The 18,345-nt window shown below is 35.8% G+C and overlaps 4 protein-coding genes and 1 long non-coding RNA gene across 9 annotated transcripts in view; 1 reads left to right on the top strand and 4 right to left on the bottom strand.

The window, feature by feature from the left end:
- Window positions 1-5,285, bottom strand: part of LOC137489733 (uncharacterized) — a 281,585-nt gene extending 276,300 nt beyond the window's left edge. The window contains exon 1 of the mRNA XM_073948560.1: window positions 4,918-5,285. The gene's annotated coding sequence lies outside the window, so the exon portion shown is untranslated. The remainder of the gene's footprint in view (window positions 1-4,917) is intronic.
- Window positions 1-18,345, bottom strand: part of si:ch73-110p20.1 — a 592,105-nt gene that overhangs the window by 84,170 nt on the left and 489,590 nt on the right.
- LOC137491103 (uncharacterized) overlaps window positions 1-18,345 on the bottom strand; it is a 1,183,352-nt gene that overhangs the window by 1,136,453 nt on the left and 28,554 nt on the right. The window lies entirely within an intron of this gene.
- Window positions 2,081-18,345, top strand: part of LOC141381853 (uncharacterized) — a 25,953-nt gene continuing 9,688 nt past the window's right edge. For 2 of the 4 annotated variants that reach the window (XM_073948998.1, XM_073948999.1), the window contains exons 1-4: window positions 2,081-3,946; window positions 4,121-4,266; window positions 5,376-5,434; window positions 5,803-5,974. In XM_073948998.1, coding sequence (XP_073805099.1) covers window positions 3,605-3,946; window positions 4,121-4,266; window positions 5,376-5,434; window positions 5,803-5,888 — 633 coding nt within the window. In that variant the 5' untranslated portion in view covers window positions 2,081-3,604 and the 3' untranslated portion in view covers window positions 5,889-5,974. Of the gene's footprint in view, window positions 3,947-4,120; window positions 4,267-5,375; window positions 5,435-5,802; window positions 5,975-6,005; window positions 6,662-6,864; window positions 7,296-18,345 lie in introns of those variants that run through there. The other 2 variants (XM_073949000.1, XM_073948997.1) reach the window with 2 other exon arrangements.
- LOC137489621 (uncharacterized) overlaps window positions 10,883-18,345 on the bottom strand; it is a 115,936-nt gene continuing 108,473 nt past the window's right edge. Inside the window, exon 4 of the transcript XR_012402635.1 lies at window positions 10,883-10,940. The gene's annotated coding sequence lies outside the window, so the exon portion shown is untranslated. The remainder of the gene's footprint in view (window positions 10,941-18,345) is intronic.

The raw sequence follows: 18,345 nt of genomic DNA, 5'->3' as shown, positions 1-18,345 counted from the left end.
AGGCGAATCAGCACAGTGTCTGTAGCTCCGCTCACTCTTCGCCTCTTTGCCCTTGTAAAAACAAAATGGCGATGGTTAACCGCGCCTACTTGTGGCTTCTTTTGCACTCTTCAGAAACCTATGGGGGATGTCACGGATACTACGTCCATATGTTTTACAGTCTTTGCCTTTAACCTGCGACGTGCATACCTTTTTGTTGTTGTTTTTTTTTTACATGAATAAATCAATGCTGTCGTTCACCTTTTACGGCGGTCTGTTTTACAACTATAGATTAGGCAAAAACATCGAAAAAAAAAAAAAAAAAGCTTGTTAGTTAATCTCGTTCAGGCTGTCAATCAAATCCATTGACTCTGCCCACTGTGTCAACCTTAGGTAATTTGATTACGGTAAATAAAACAATTGTTTTGACCTTTAAATTGTTAAAATGAGATTTTGCCCAAACTTTTTGGCAAAACAGATCACCCGCGTTGCTCACAAACTTTGTTATATGTCGCAGAAAACACAATTTGGTTGTTTGTTTTTTTGTTTGTCGCCGATTTAATTATGAAATATGGGCACCTTTCCACTGAGGTCAAGTTGGTTTTTATATTCACACATTCGGACCTTGACCGTTCCAATATGATTTCAGGCAGGATTCTTTGCAAAGTCTAAGTGGAGAAATCATATTAGCATATGAGACATGTTTACAGTCAATGAAGTTACTTGGTGGTGCTCTGTTGCTATCAGTCTCACCGGCGATTTCAGATTCATATATTGTTCATGATAATAGCCTAAACAATGTAGGCTTTGCGCCATTCAAAGTTGTCACTCTTCAAAAACGGACGAATGCGTGAATACGAAAGCAACTTTACCTCGATCAGATTTCCTCCGATTATCTGAGAAATCTGATTTGCAACATGATGGAGGTATAGTTGGTTTTATGATCGCACATTTTGTACAGTTGTCACTGAGATAGAGGTAAAGTTGGTTTTACATTTGGATAGTCAGACATTCTCCTTAATGGGAAAATGTCAGAAAAGTATACCTTGCAAATTTTTAAATGGGGAAGTCATAAGCAGCCAGTGATTATCAAAAGTACAACAATGTTCTCAGTGAACAACAGTGTTAATGTTGTTTTCAAGTCAAATTTGCATGCTCATTTGCCCATCGAATATTCATAGTAACATGGTAAACAATATAGAGACTGCTAAATGGAAAAAAAATGTGTGACTACAAAACCAACTGTACCTCAATGTCACGGAGCCATACACAGCACTAATGCTTGTATTAGCAATTGAGGTAACGTTAGAGCTGGCTTTTCTAGTTGCACATTGGGACCTTATGCCTAATGCTGTCATTTCAGAAAAGTATTCGTTCGCAAGTTCTAATATCTGTATAGTGTGTACCTGTTTTTAATAGGGGACACACACACGCATGCACACACGCACACACACACACACACACACACACACACACACACACACACACACAAGCACGCAAAGTGCAATGAGAAAGTTTGACTATCTCTTTAAATTGATCCATTTGTTTGAACAAGCTTGTCATTGATGAGAATTTGTTGTTAACATGAAGATGCTGCCCCTGCTGTTGTTTTCAGTCACAAGAAACGATGGACAATACCGATGCTGATGCATGCATGATGTGACCTAAAAGTTATATCACAATATACAGTGCAGACAAATAACCCATGATGCTCTTTGTTCCTCCAGATAGAATTGCTGTTCACTGCCTCAAGTGCCTGACGGTTCAGGAAGACCTTGCAGGGCACTTGAGGCAGTGCATGAGCGGCGGCAAGGAAGCCCTGGTTGTTGAGGAGGTGGCTTGTGCCGAGGAATCGCGCGCCAGGTTTGTCGGAGAGGGGAGGGTGATAGACCTGGCGGAGGAGAGGGGACCCCACCTACGGCTCCTTGGCCGAGTACTTCAGGGCCAAGGGCTTCCTCGTCGTGGAGCAGCAGATTCCAGTCATGTATGTAGGCATGCGTGCAGAGGGTGAACTGTGAACCATAACATGCATCACAAACACACATGAACGGCAATATTTTTTCAAAGTCAGTTTTTTTTTTGTTTTTTTTTCTTTCAGTCAATGTCACCTCGTCAAGTCTTTAAATGACACAGTAATGTAAATGCAAGTAAAACTTGTGTTTAATAAAAGAACCAAAAAAAAAAAAAAACATGCGTTTGAAGGCTTCGGCTGTTCTCCGGCACTTGCCGACTGTTTGCAAATTCAAGACCATGGTGTTTCCGAGTGACCAATCTGTTTCTGATTAATAATAGCCTAAGCATAGCTGAGTTCAAGCACTTCAAATATGAAATATATTAAAACCATTGAGAAAATAATAAATAACAACAACAACAATAAAAAGTTTAAATTATTTACATAAGATACATGAACTTACATTAACCACTTCTTATGGTGTGTAGGGTGTATACATATTTTGCAGCTAGTCTAGTTATCAATTTGTCCTCTCTCAAGTTCAAGTTGTTTTATTGGCATGACATTCAGTACAGTATTGAAAATGCACATCAAATATTCTGTTTATTAAGAAGGTTCCAGTTGTCCCAGAAATTGTTGGAGTCAACAGATTCTTCAATTGTTTTGAGCAGTTTTTGGGTGTACTCTACTTTCTTTTTTCTGATTATGTTTTTATATTTTTTTAAGCTCCTCGTAGTACCGAAGACGTAAATCTGTATTCTCTGGTTGCCTGTGTTTTTGATTTGCTAGTTGTCTTAATTTTTTCCTAATTGTTTTACAATCATACAAGTCATACCATTTTTCATTCTCTTGTTTTTGTTTAAAGGTTTTCTTAGTAGTTTTAATATTAGACATCTTTGACAAATAGTCAAATATGTCATTTATGTTTTCTACAGCTACATTGTTTCCTGGAGTATTATGATGTCTGTCTAAAATAATTTTCTTAAAATCCAAGGAGTAAACTTTACACCTAAGACTGGATGAGTTAACACCCTGGATATTTCACAGTGAGATTGTCAGCGGTTTGATTTGGTCAACAAAAAAATTCCTCTTGAATAGAACCAATCCATAAAATACCTAAATATCATATACAGTCATTTATATTAACAAGATTATCTAGAGTACAAGCAATTTTGAGTATTTTACTCACAACTATTCCATCAGGCGTGGGCAGATTAAACTGAGTGTCCACTGGCTGTTTTAGTGCTGCAGCATAGCTCAGTTTTCCCTGTTCTTGTCTGGTGTTGTCACCCATAACTGGGGCATCTCTAAGTACAAGCTGTTTCCTCTGCTAGTGGTGTGGTGGTAATACAAGATCCTGCTGTTGTTGATGAGGGTGTGGGTACTGAGGGTGTAGGCGTGCTGGCACAGGGTGTGGGTGCTGAGAGTGTGGGTGCACTGGCACTGGGCGTGGGTGCTGATGTTCTGCTGGCACAGGGCGGGGATGGTGAAGGCATGGGTGCTCTCTCTCTCTTTTTGTCTCTCTAACTCTCTCTCTCTCTCTCTTTATAATAGCTAGTTAAACTACATTCTAATATCATCAACAGTGGGCATTTTGATACATTTTTAAACATAACTGAAGTTAAGTTTTTTTTTTTTCTTTTCAGCAGCAGCAAAAGTCCCTACCCCTCCACAATGGAGGCGGATATGGCTGAGGTTGCCCGTCGCCTCAGCCAGCGGTGCGAGCTGCCTCCCAGGACCCAGATGGAATTTCGCAGCTTCTGCGTGGCCACACTAGTGTGGCTACACCGTCTGGGTCCTGGAAGCGTTAGGGAGCTTAAGGTAAGGCCAGCGCCAACACCTTTGAGTTTGAAAACACTGATTTGTTTGCTTGTTGAGCCCTGTAACAGGCCTCATATCTGTTCTTACGCTCTACACGCACAGGAGCGGGAGTGGCTGGGCAGGCGGCCAGAGGGGGACGCTGTCATCCTGACGCTTCCCAGCGAAGCCGTGAGCCTGAGCCGGAAAGAGAAAGAGGCAAGTTGATCCTAACCAAAGATAATTACCATAAAAAAAAATGAATGACTAAAACTGTCTGGTGAGAAATGCTAATGTAGAACATTTTAACTCGTGATTAAACTGATGAGCGCGTATGTTGTAAAGTGTAACATGTCTCGTGTGTAACCTATGCACCTCTCTCTTTTGCCGCAGTGGCTGGAGTGCTATTTCAGGCACGTCCGGCCACTCTGCCTTAAGGCTTACGCTGCGGGAACAGATGACAAAGGATGCTTCTTCCTGGGAGCGTCAGGACTCGCCCTTACTAACCCCACCGCAGACATCCAGCGCCTGAAAGCAAAGCAAGTGTTCTTGTCAGCTATTAATGTTTTTAGCCTGTTATTTTGTGTGTAAATTTCCACCCATGCACTTTTCAGGAATTACTAATACATGCATACATACTAGAGCTGCACGATTCTGGCTAAAATGAGAATCTGAATTTTTTTTTGCTTAAAATAAAGATCACGGTTTTCTCACGATTCTATAGATGTAACATAAAGGTCTGGTAAAAACAAACATATGGCACAGCATCGATAATAATATTATGTGTAGATCTAAATAGTTCTATTCTACTTATAATACTTCTGATGTTGAATTATTATGTTTGAGATATATGTTTGCAATCTGTCATTGACAACATCATTAGACAGTTTTATTCACTGGTAAAATCAGACATTTGTCATTATTAGATTATATTCAACAATATATTGGCCAGAGTAGTTATACTGACACTGTAAACATTTATTTTCATGCACAACTGTGTGTTCGCTATGAAAGAAAAGACATCAAATGCTTGTCATAATCATAACTCTATAATGCGATATGATCATTTAAATGAAGTGGACACTTTCGGATTCATTTTGACTGCTGTTCATACTTCGCACGCTGCTCCCAAACGATCATTCTGTGCCACAAACTGAATATTATTTACAACTTTGTTACCTGTTACTCACAACATATGCAGGTTCTGTTAACTAAGGTAGACACGCGCACGCCCTCTCTGTGATAACAGCTCACGTTCAGCAGCTCACATCATGTGTGATTTCCCGGCCGCGAAAACATCATTATATGAAGACAAAAATTTAATTTTTTAGGTAAATTATACCTTATAAATACTGTATGTGATTCATTTAACATAATTTGGAGGTGTCCATGTCACTGAGTAATGTATGTGAAACAATGAAAAGACTCGTGCAGCCGCCTTTTCTTCTCTCTGAACTTGAAAATATGATTGACAGAATCGTAGAAATGCTGGATTAGGATCGTCTAGGGGGTCGAATCGAGATCACGATCTTTTAACGATTAATTGTGCAGCTCTAATACATACATACATACATACAAGAAAAAAATTGACCGCATATTCTGTCTGGCCCCAGCCATCACTGACATCTTGCTCTATACATTTCAACAGGTACGTCAAGAGGCAGCCCCCACCGCCGCTTGACCTTCTTCTCCAGCTGGCGAGGAGAGGTACAGTACAAGGGGGGGTTGGAGAAAAGAAAAGCAATAGTTGCGTTATTGGCATGACAAATGTTACAAATGTATTGATAAAACAGTTTTAAAGTTTACTTAAAAAGTAACACACACACACACACACACACACATACATATATATATATATATATATATATATATATATATATATATATATATATATATATATATATATATATATATATCAAACAGTAAATAGTAGTAAAAATAAATAAAAAATCTATAATATATTTAACAATCTGTACATTTAACTATCAACATTTTAGGATAAAACAGTAATAAAAACAATAAGTCAAAAAAGTTAAAGATTTATCGTTTTCTCTCTCTATCTCTCTCTATTCCAGGCCGTCCACCTCTGACCTGCAACCCCCTCCGTTGCCTCCACCTCGTTATTGGGGGGCTTTTCAGGACAAGTTTCCAATCAACTTGAATGGGAAGCCCCCTAGTATGGCAGAAGCAGCCACTACCACCACTGGAGGAGGGAGCAGTACAAACTCCGAACGCGCCATCTCCTAGGTAAGTGCTCACCTTTATGGCGTCCGCATAGGGTCATTAAGATGACGCTGCAACGTGCACTCATCTCACTGAACGTGACGTCTGCCGAACGTGACGTCTGCGTCTACCGAACGTGACGTCTGCCACATTCTGTTCAGCTGCCTGAGAACGTGACGTCTGCCACTTTAATGTTCCGCTGACTGAACGAGACGTCTGCGTGTCGCCTGCCACTTTACTGTTCCGCTGCTTATTCCAGCTTTATTTTACCTATTAGTTCTCTATTATTGTTTTCACTTATCCTCAGTTATGTTTAATTTGAAATTGAGTTCTTTTTACCATTTTTATTCACAGCTTTTTATTTCAACTGGTATATATTTATAAATATTTATACAAATGATATAAACATTTTGGTATGCTATTATTAAATGTCAATTTAAATAACATAAACAATATTCGTACAGTTATAATTTTATGTAGTTGTACAGTTTGTCAAGTTTTGACTGACAGGTGTTCTGACATAATTATACAAAAAAAATGTACACCTCAAAAGTCAAGAGCATGCTCACTTTATAATTATTATTATTATTATTTTGTACTTTTATAGAATAAATGTTTTTGCAGGTACAACCCGGGCGTATTGTAGAAACGTAGTCCCGCGGACGTTTCTGGAGGCCGCGGAATATGTCCCGGCGGGTACGTACAGCTGCAGTTTTTGTTTTTGCGAATCCGCGAGAGGCCGCTGTTGTGCACTTTTTCTCATCTCAAAAGTCTCTCGCGGGCGCGACGCGTCAACCCGTCAGAGGCCGCTGTCCGACTGACCAGATCATTGACTGCGCGACTCTTTCCCTCAACCCAACCAATTTTACCAATTGACCCGCCTGCCCGCTCGCTTCCCTGAACCCGAGCAACAGTTTACAAAAGCCTTCCAAAACAAGAAAAGCCCTGATTTTTTTTTTTCTACCGGAAATGTAGAAAAATGTTGGAATGTGTTGCACTTACATATGTTGTATCACATTTATTTTCTCTAAGTAACGTTACTGAAAATTACCACATACATCACAAACATTCCACGTTTGTGTCGGGTAATTAAATCGTCAGCTGTTCAGCAGTACCTGTTTCTACCGGCAGGTGGGAGTGGCACTGTTGTCTCATGGTTTTAAAAAACTCCGCTACTGCACTTCATTTATTCATTGTTTTAAGGGGCTAAAGTTGATGAGGTAATAATATTTTTTTTCTCTTTTGCGAAAGTGAATAGTTCTAACTACAGATGAAGCTTAATATTTGTTTCCACAGTATAAAATGTGTGTAGTTTTGTTGAAATAAAATAACTGTAATCGATCATATCAATGTAAATACATGCGAATTAGTCAGTAAAATGTAAATTGTACTAGCTTTCTAGATATGAAGTAGATATCTAGGCATAGTTTTCGAGATATAATATGGCCAGTCACTTCTGTTTCTGTAATAAAATCACAGTGAATTAATGGATCTAGCTTATTATTTCATAGCTACATTCTACTGTAACATGCTATGTCAGTTAGCAGGGGATTATAAATCGACTTTCTTATTAAAATACCTAAGATGGCTGGAAGAACACATATAGTTGAAGTCAGAATTATTAGCCCCCCCTTACCCCTAATTTTTGTTTAACGGAGATTTTTTTCAACACATTTCTAAACATAATGGTTTCAATAACTAATTTCTAATAACTGCATCAATTTATCTTTACCATTATAACTGTAAATCATATTTGACTAGACATTTTTAAGACTATACAGCTTAAAGTGACATTTACAGGCTTTAAATGCAGGGTAGGTAGGCAAGTTATTGAATAGTGATGGTTTGTTGTGTAGCTTGAAGGGGCTAATCATTTTGACTTAAAAATATATATATTTTTTTAAATGCAAAATTGCTTTTATTCTAGCTGAAATAAAACAAATGAGACTTTCTCAAGAAGAAAAAAATATTATCAGACATACTGTGGAAATTTCCTTGCTCTGTTAAACATAATTTGGGAAATATTTAAAAAAGAAAAGAAAATTCAAAGGGGGATAATAATTCTGTATAAAACATTCATTGTCGCAGTCGTGTAAATGATCAGTTAAAGTCTTGTCATGTTTATTCAGATCTTATTTTTATTCAACTACAGCAATAGCTGATGCCTTCATCCATATTAGGGATTTCCTGGACTGTTCATCTTCTTTGTGAGGCATATATAATTTCTGCTTAAGTATGAATAAAACGGGGATTACATGTATTTAAAGTGCTACAATGCCCACATCAACCATTTTGAGGAAAACTGGAAAAAAAAATCCCTCTAAAGTAATTTGTAGTAAACATATTTTTAGCATATAGATCTTTATTTAAATTTTTTTGTAATATTTTTTATTAAGTTGTTATTATATCAAAAAGAGTAGCCTATTGAATATCAATATTTTGCATGGTATTGAATTAAAAAATTCCAGTATCTTGACAACACACCTAAGGTAATCACTCTGTCCAACATTTTTGTAGCTTTGTATCACATTGGATAACAACTCACTCTATAAAATAAATCATATTTTCAGTTTTGAAGACATGCAGAAAATTACATTTTCAAAAAAAGTAACAAAAAAACTTGTGGTGTGATATGGCTTATAACAGACTAGTAAATGAGAAGTGGGTTAATTTATCAATGTTTTTTTCCTTTTTGGTGTTACAAGTCACAAAGCTTCACAATTAATTGTTAAACTGTCAACTCAAAAACCCTTTATTTATTATTAAACCATTTACAATCCTATTATTAACATTACAGTAGATCACCTTATGTAAGTGAGGGTATATTAGTGGGGTGAATTAGAACGTCTTTTTTGTGTGGTTAGGGGATACTTTTTAGGGGCTAAGCCCCTTATCCCTTTCGACCCTAGCAACACCCCTATAGCAAATGTTTAGGCAAATTTATAAAATTATGTAATTGTCCTTTTCTTACATTATCAATTGCTTGTGTCATGTTGCTCAAAAAGTGTAATTATTTGTTGAATAGTGTAACCCAGTAGTCACCAACCTTTTTAAGCCCAAGATTTCCTAGTTCAACCTTGATGATATGGAAGGTCTACCTAAAGATAAACAGGTAGAAGACAGCTTTTTCCTTGAGCCCTTTATTTCATTTTTTTGTATCAATATTCTTACACATTCTTCAGTCTTCACATTTGGAATATTTACTCCATCTCCTTTTTTTTGCCTTTACCATTTTAACCTTAAGTGTGTGGAATATTTTAAATCCTCATATCTTATATTTGTTAAATACATTAAATTTTAATGTCACTGTAGGGCTTTTATGAGTCAAATTAAATAATTTACACTGCAAATAATTTTGAGATTAATGTTTCAAATACATTTTTAATGTGCTAAAAATGTTGGTAAAAATTTAATGTCACCAATATAACAATGTACTTTATCAGTATTACCTGATGTAAACTATGACAGTCATTGAACAAGACTGGACTATATGTATATTAATTATTTAAATTTTATCATCACAAATTGACTGTTTTTGAGTGCTTAAACACAATTTTTTTTTTTTTTAGTGTACACAAAAACAGCAGGTGCTATGAACATAGTATTTTATTTACCACAATTACAACACAAAAAAAAAATGTTTTTGCATGACAAAGAACACTAGAAACTAAAAAGAACAATATACACTGCAAATTTTAGATAGTAGATTTAACTACCTTGGAGTTAAAATTAACACTCCCTTAGAGTTTATATGGGAACCACTATAAGTATTAAAAATAACACTTTTGAAAGTGTTAACATTGTCAACACCAAGAGAGTGTTAATTAACAAACTCTTATTGTGTAAAATATCTGTTAAATTTCTGAAAAAATACCAGCAGCTGTGGTTGCCAGAATCTTTCTGTGAAAAAGATGGAAGTTTTATATAACTGTATAAGTTTACAAAAAATAACCATATTTCATGAACTAACACATTGTTTATTTTACAAAATCATAGCTTAGTGCATAAAAATGTGAAGTCTTTAGATGCAATAATGTTTTCATGTGTGATTCCAATTAGCAAACAGATTTCGACTGCATTAGTAACTACACAGTTACCTTTAAACAAAAGAAGATGCAGCATTACATCAAATACTCTCAGTTCATCTTGGACTTGAACAGAGACGCTATTATCCTCCACAATGGTGACACAAAAACTGTTTTGCTGTTTTTCTGTCTTTTTTCTTCATTTTTAGATTTTACGGAAAAATACCAGCAGCTGTGGTTGCCAGTAATCTGCTGTTTTTAACATTCATAAATTGTTTAGAGAATATTTCTGTTAAAAGCACATTTAACAGTCTGTATTTTTATCGATCTCACACTGCAAATTTTAGATTTGGTAGATTTAACTACCTTAGAGTTAAAATTAACACTCCCTCAGTGTTTATATGGGAACCACTATAAGTGTTAAAATAACACTTTTGAAAGTGTTAAAATTTTTAACACCCAGAGTGTTAATTAGCAAACTCTTATTGTGTAAAATATCTGTTAAATGTATGTCAAAATACTGGCAGCAGTGGATGCCAGTAATCTGCTGTTTTCAACATTTTACATTCGTAAATTCAGTTTCCAGAATATTTCTGTTAAAAATACATCCCATAGTCTGTATTTTTCATTCGAACACACGTAAGCCTTACATTCCAGAGCAAAATCCTCACTAGTGTCCTCACTACAGAGGGCTGAACACTCAGACAGTGATGAAGTTAATGAGACGATTAAGTGTCTAATTAAAGGAGGATTGAGAATTGTTGATGAACAACTGTTAACAAACAGAATCACTGAAGGAAAGAAAAACACAAGCCAAAACCAAAGATGAAATCAACTCAGAAAAAAAAACTCTAAATAAAATAATAATCAATAAAAATAAAACAAATTACACAATAAAAAATGTTATTTTTCAACATCTTTTAAAAAAAACTCATCACATTAAACAACTTATCATAGAGCTTCACCTATTACTGACCTGTGACTTTATTTCTGTCATGTGAACAAAAGCTCTTAATGAAATTTCTGTTGTTCATTTGAAGTCACCACGATGGAGGACAGAGTCTGCTTTAGTCAGGCTCTTCAACTTCTTACTATAAATGTCTTTTATTTTGACTGCTATAGTTGGTGTCAATTACACTATATAAACATATAGCATGGAAAGCCGAAAGAAAATTAAAGTGTCAGTCTGAAGAGTTTGTTAATGATAACATAGCCATCCTTTCCTGCGTGTTTTCTAATTCAATATCATATTAGTTATGTGTGAGAAATAAATAATATACATAAATGAAACCACTGAAGCTCCAATAAAATAAAAACAATATTTACAATGAGAATGTTTGATCTATGGGAGAACTCAAAAACGCACAGACATCAATAATTAGTCTTTGAATCTCAATGATGGTGACAAACAAAAAAATAAAAATCAAGTAAAAAAAACACTACTGAAATATCACCTCCCAAAAACAACACAAAATAAAGGAAAAGAAAGAGATTGTAAGAACATAAAGCTGCATAATTTATTCATGCTGCAATGCAGGCTGGGAGCTTTGTACTATGCTGGCACCCAGCATGCATTGCGGCATGAACTATGCAGCTTTTTTTTTTTAGCAACCACGGTTGAGGTTCCTATCCTGATTCTTGATGTCTGTGTGTCATAATGCACAAGCTGGAGCTTGAATGTTTAGTGCATGACACTCTAATTAATTTTTTGTTGAATCTTTTATGAAGAGCAGCAGACTGCCAGTAGTATTGTCCCATGCAGTTTTAAAACAACTATATTTACATATCTTTATGAATCAACTTATTAAACACCTGAAATTATATCTAGAACAATTAAGCATAAACGTATAGTTTCTCTTGATCTTTCTTGCTATAGCTAATGAGTTTTAGAAACATTAGGATATAAGAGTAAAGCTTCAAGAGCTCAAATAAGCAGCCTCTGATCTCCATGATGGTGAGGTCAAATTAAATATTTTAATAAAAAAATATTCTTACAGAAATGAAGTCAAACTGTAATCAGTGAAGCTGCTTATGCTATTATTTAATGGAGTTGTTTAATCCTCTGTTTTAATTCAGTTGGTTTGGTGTGAGGCTGTGTCTGTAGTTTTATTTCTTCCTTCAATTTCTTATTCCTTCAGTGATTGTGCTTGTTAACAGCAGGTGTTCAACAGCAGGTGTCTGAATTCACTTATTTGTGGTCATTCACTCTGTCTAGTGGACTAAACTAATTGACTAATTTAAGGGCCAGGTGAATGAGGGTGTGGCGAGATTTCAGACACTCTGATTAGTTTCTCAAATACAAGGGTTTTCTACAAAGGTAGATACATGTTACTCTGTGTGACAAGGAGGCAAATCAGCTTCTAATGCCGATCTAACTCTAGAATTTTAACACTTTACTCTGAATTACCTCAACACTTGAAATTTAACACCAATGAATTTGCTGTGTAGCAGTACTACATAAGGTAAGCATAAAAAACAAGCCCTTTTTCCTTAGTAAGGGCTTAGACTTGCCAGGATTAGGCCGAAGACCAATTAGGACATTTAAGTAAGTTTTATAAACATGCTTAAAAAAATTATTGGTGTGCATCTTGAGACAAAACAAAGGCACTGATATTAAACAATCAATCACTGCATTTTTTTTCAGTAGAAACAGCTCAGACTTACTTTTTATTGGAGGACTAGGCTTAAGCCTTGTCTGTGAAACCGGGGGTAAGAGTCTTATTTTTGTTACAGACATATTTTTAAAAATTTCATATTCAATAATATGTCACAACTGTGTAGGGCTGAGACCAAAATATTGATTTCTTTATTCTAATATATTCAAATGTTTATGAGCTGCTATCCACTTTTAAATCCCTAGTATCAGTCTTGACCCCTTGGCTATTGTCAGATGAATGAAGAAAACCTTATGAAATACCTGTATAACATACCATTTAATAAACGCTAATGATCTTTGAGGTTTGTAATTGTTGATACCAAATTTAAGGAATAAATAAATCATTTTGGTTAAATGTGTGCTGAGCAATGTAACTCCATAGATCAAACACAAATATACCAAAATGCTTTTTCTAACGCTTTAATACTACTTACAATGCGAAGTGATCTGAGGCGCATTGCTGGCGCATTGCTATTTTGAGAAACTATAATAGATTTTTCAATTGACCAGAACAAATCCGGCCTAAAGTCGATCGCAGAGTGCGTTAGTTGTGCGCCTCGCTTATACACTGCTTAATACACACAAGATGTAGAGCAGAGGTGGGACCAAGTCATTGTTTGGCAAGTCACAAGTAAGTCTCAATTCATTGCCCTCAAGTCCCGAGTCAAGTCCCGAGTCAAGACAGGCAAGTCCCAAGTCAAGTCCCGAGTCAAAGGCAACAAGTCTCAAGTCAAGTCCAAAGTCCTGCAGTTTGATTTTCGAGTCTTTTCGAGTCTTTTTAACAGAAAAATAAAATATATACAGATTAGGTATGGTTGTAAGATCTGTATTAATTAAACAAACCTTTTTTTATTAAAGAACATTGCTCAGATATATAAAAATACAAATGCAATTTTCTGAAAAAGTACTGAACAGTGCTGCGTCTCGTCTCCACAGCATAATGCACAAGAACGAGTTCCACCAAAAAAAGACTCCATTTTGCCTCACATCACACAGAAATTGCAGGTCTACTGCTGTCTAATTCATTAAGTTTAGTTGTGCCCGTATGTTATGTCTTCGGTGATCAACTTGAGATTAACCAAAATTACATAACCTCAATGAGGCAGCAGTAGACCAACTCCTGTATATGCCGCAAAGTTAAATTGAGTGAAATTGGAATTTTGTCAATTGAATCTCGTGTGTGCTAAAAAGATATTGCTGCAAATCTGTCTTGCAGCAATGTAAAATGGTAGCACATATTGTTAATGAAGTAGGCTACTTCATACAAACAATAACGTTGTTTTCTTCACATAGCGTTGAAGAGCTTTGCTCTCTACCTTGTGTGATGCTCGTGCACGGATTTCCTCTGTTTGTGGACAAAACTGATTGCGAGTTCTCAAATTTTCTCTCGCTCTCAAATATGCACTGCTCACACACAAATTTTCTTGAGCGCTCTCAGAGATTATATGCAAACTCACAATTTGTGTCGTGTTCCCTCTTCCTTTTATGCTTTTTGATATGATTCATATTGCTGCACTGTTTAATAACAATAACCAAAATACTAAAATAGACTTACATATTAAATGTTTAATCTAATAAACCATAACATTTTTGGTTGTTTTATATGATGAGATATTTTCAGTTTCAAACACTTAAAGACAGAGAATAGACCAGTGGTGCCCCCCTGAAAATTTGCTTAAGGGGGGCCAGAAGAGGCCAGCTACGTCAGTGGCACCAATCAATCCACAATAATTTAGTGGCTGCTATTTATTTATTGAAATATTGCATTGTATTGCATTTATGTAAGTAGATTTAAATAAATAATGTCAACAGCAAAATCATATCGGGTTGGCCACAGGGGTGGCTAGAGTTTACACAGGGGTAACACCCCTTGTAAAGGGGTTTACACCACTATAAGGCACCCCTGGAATAGATGTTGGATGTAAAGAATACATTTTATTTTAAAAGCATTTAAACAAAAACTAATGCAAGCAGAAATGTAACTGTGATAAAAATAAGGAAACACTTGAAAAGGTATTATAGTCTACTGTAATCTCACTATCAATCTCATTTTATCATGGCAGCTAAAATAAAGTAAACTAGTGTCTGCTGGCTTCCACTTTGCTGATGAGATTGTGGAGGACATTTTCCATGTCATCCTCTTCATTTTGAGGAAAGCTGTGCCACAGGGCCCCTGAACACGTATATTGGCATGTTCTGTGTTTTGAACAGTAGCCTACTACAGTAAAGAACTTCAATTGATCAGTTGTGGTAATACTATAGTTGCTATGGTAACACAAGTGTAATATAAACAAATTACCCAGTGCTGTATTATTTTACAATATAGGGTATTTTATACTACAAATCCCTACACTTTACTGTAGTAAAACTACACTTTGTATTATTTTATCTCTTCACTATTGGTAATACTACTGTATTATGAAGCATTCATTAACAAGTCGTAAATAATACTAGCCTAAAACATAAGTATAATACAAGTATACAACAAGTATAATACTCAAAAACACTAGAATTTATTAAAGAATTTACCTTAACCTTTTAGTTTTTTGTGTATTGTTAATAAATAGTAAAGCAAGAAAGAAACCATATCAACATTCTTGGAATAATCCTTCGCTAAGCCTTGCCCTCCTTAGTTACTGTTGCTACTACGCCTGTCAAGCTTTCATGCCTGGCACATCTATTACAGTGTGTATGCGCTGGTGTCAGACATTCCCAAGGATTTAATTAGTCATTTTTGGCAAACAGGTGAGATATCTGAGAAAGCCAGACAAAAGAGGACTGCAGTATACATTACAGGGGTATATTCACAACATAATAGCAACTGATTAGAGAATAATTTTATCAAAATTGAAGCAAGGTTAGTCTAGCCACCTCATACGCTGAACATTCAACAGCATAGTTCATGCACAGCAGGAGAGGTGAAAGTATAAAATAATCTAATAACCTAAGAAACTGATGGATTTGTGCCGAATATTAGCATCATTGACCCATAACAGTGTACAGTACCTATTACTGTCAGCATGTTTGTGTGCTCTTTATCCAGTTTTTATTCAAATTTGCAGTTAAGTGGAAGAAAAAAAATTGAAATGCAAATCAAAGTATAAATAACAGAAGTGAACAAATAGATTTTTCCTACCAGCAAATATTAGTGTATGTATTTATATGCGTTACAATAGCGAGGGTTTAAACTAAGCAGTGCTCACAGGGTTCAACGCTAAGGATTTTTTCTACTGGCCTGATCGGGCCAGTGGTTCTGATTTTTACTTGCCCTGCCCAAATTTTCACTGGCCCCACCAAAAAAAAAAAAAAAGAAGTTAATCGCTATTTGAATGTGCGTGTGTGTGTGTGTATACACACACACACACACACACACAGTTGATTTCAGAATTATTAGTTCCCCTAAATTATTAGCACCCCTGTTTATTTTTTTCCCCAATTTCTATTTAACAGAGAACAGATTTTTTCAGCACATTTCTAAACATAATAGTTTTAATAACTCATCTCTAATAACTGATTTATTTTATCTTTGTCATGATGACTGTAAATAATATTTTACTAGATATTCTTCAAGACACTTCTATACAGCTTAAAGTGACATTTAAAGGCTTCACTAGGGTAATTAGGTTAACTAGGCAGGTTAGGGTAATTAGGCAAGTTATTGTATAATGATGGTTTGTTCTGTAGACAGTCTGAAAAACAATTAGCTTAAGAGGCTAATAAATTTTACCTTGGTTTAAAAAATGTTTTTATTCTAGCCAAAATAAAACAAATAAGATTTTGTTCAGAGGAAAAAATATTATCAGACAAAATATCAACATTTCTTTGCTTTGTTAAACATCATTTAGGAAATATTTTAAAAAGAAAAAACAAAAAACAAAAGGGGGCTAATAAATCTGTATATATATTTACGGTAATTTTTAAAATGTTTAAGGAAAACTATTCAGTTCATCAAGGCTATATTTATAAATGTAAAAAAGGTGTAATTGTTAAATATTTATTAAAATTTTAAATAACTGCTTTGTTATTGTATTTAGTTTCAAATAAAATAGTTACTCCAGACATTATTGATTTTATAACTTTTACCATTAATAAATATAATAATAATTAATATTAGTGATTTCTGAAGGATCATGTGACTGGAGTAATGAAGCTGAAATCTCATCTTTAAAATCACTGGAATAAATGAATAAATTAAATGATAAACTACTTTTGAACAGTTATTTTATAGTGCAACATTTCACAATTTGTATTTATGATGAAATAATTGCAGCCCTGGTGAGCAGAAGAAGCTTATTTTAACATATTTAATCACACTGACCCCAAACGTTTGTGCATTGTGTATAGAATATTTTATAAGTGAAAATGTGCACTTTAATTTAACAACCCACAGACATCGTCACCGAATACAAATCGAGGTCAGACTTTCTCATATATACAGAGCCTCATTTCAATTGTCAGGTTTTGTAGAAATCGATCAATTGAATTAATCAATCTATTAAAGAAACGTTGACTATAATTCTGTATTTTAGGCTTAAATTATAGAGAGACATAGCAGATGAACCGATACTGCATCAGATCAATGTAAATCTTTCTTTCGAGCTGTCAGTGCGGAAATGAACAAAACAACAGGCCTAATACAACATTTTATACGATTAAAATATGGAAAAATTAACAGATAGTAATTTCGGTCAATTTTCCTGACGGATAAACCGAGATCAGGCTGGATAAACAGCTCTCGGTAATATTTCAGCATGCTTTCACTTTCGCATTTACCGGTAAGAATGACATCTGGCCCAGCTCATCATTCTCTCTTCATATAGCCGTATATATGGCTATTACACGATCATAGTACACTGTGATATAGCCTGGGTCGTTAGTTCGTTGCATTGTTTTGTTTTCTCGCTACAATCGATACGCTCAATAGGACAGAGACCGCGTCTCATTCAGGCGATCTTGGACTAATTGATTTGGCGCGGAAGCGAGCGCAACTGCTGGATATATGCCAAAAAAAAACACGCTAACGGGGGAAACGAGACAGATTCCGAAACAAACGTCTATGTGTGAAAGCACCGTAAGATTGTATTTGCACACAATTGACAGACAGTCGCAGCACGCAGCTCTGGCTCGATCTGGCAGGCAAAAAGGCAGCAGCTGGCCCGATCGAGCCAGTAACATTTTGTACACTGGCCCGAATGTCTCGCACGCTGGCCCCGGGCCATCGGGCAGTCCTTATTGTCGAGCCCTGGCTCATAATATCGAGTGGGAAAAAAAGAAAAAGACCGCTGGGAAGCATAACCTGCTTTGTTTTTTTTTTATTTTTTTTTTTTATAAGAAACACAGTTTAGATCTGTTTAGGATAAGAGGAGTGTGAGTTATTGCCACCTATCACTGAATGTGAATATCGAAAACAAAACCAACTTAGCTTAACTCCTTTGCCGCCCCTCACACAGCTTGATCCACGCTGGCATTTCTCCTCTTGGGCTTTGGTTTTGAAAAGGGAAAAAATCCCACCACCCAGTCCAAACTTTTAGGATAGCAGGTGTCAGATTTTCACAATCCAATTGCGCAACGATTTGGCTTGTTTCCCTCGCTCGAAAGCTTGACAGAGCCTCTGCCCGTAGCTACGATTGGTAAGCCGCGATTGGTGGGTGGCGGTTTTTGGGCGTGGCTTAGCGAAGGGTCAGTTTAACAGGATCCCGTGAGAGCAAAAGCAC

Source organism: Danio rerio, chromosome 4, assembly GCF_049306965.1.
Source record: "Danio rerio strain Tuebingen ecotype United States chromosome 4, GRCz12tu, whole genome shotgun sequence".
NCBI classification, from domain to species: Eukaryota; Metazoa; Chordata; class Actinopteri; order Cypriniformes; family Danionidae; genus Danio; species Danio rerio.
The sequence above is the reverse complement of the archived record's forward strand: the minus strand, read 5'-3'. Positions and strand labels throughout refer to the sequence as shown.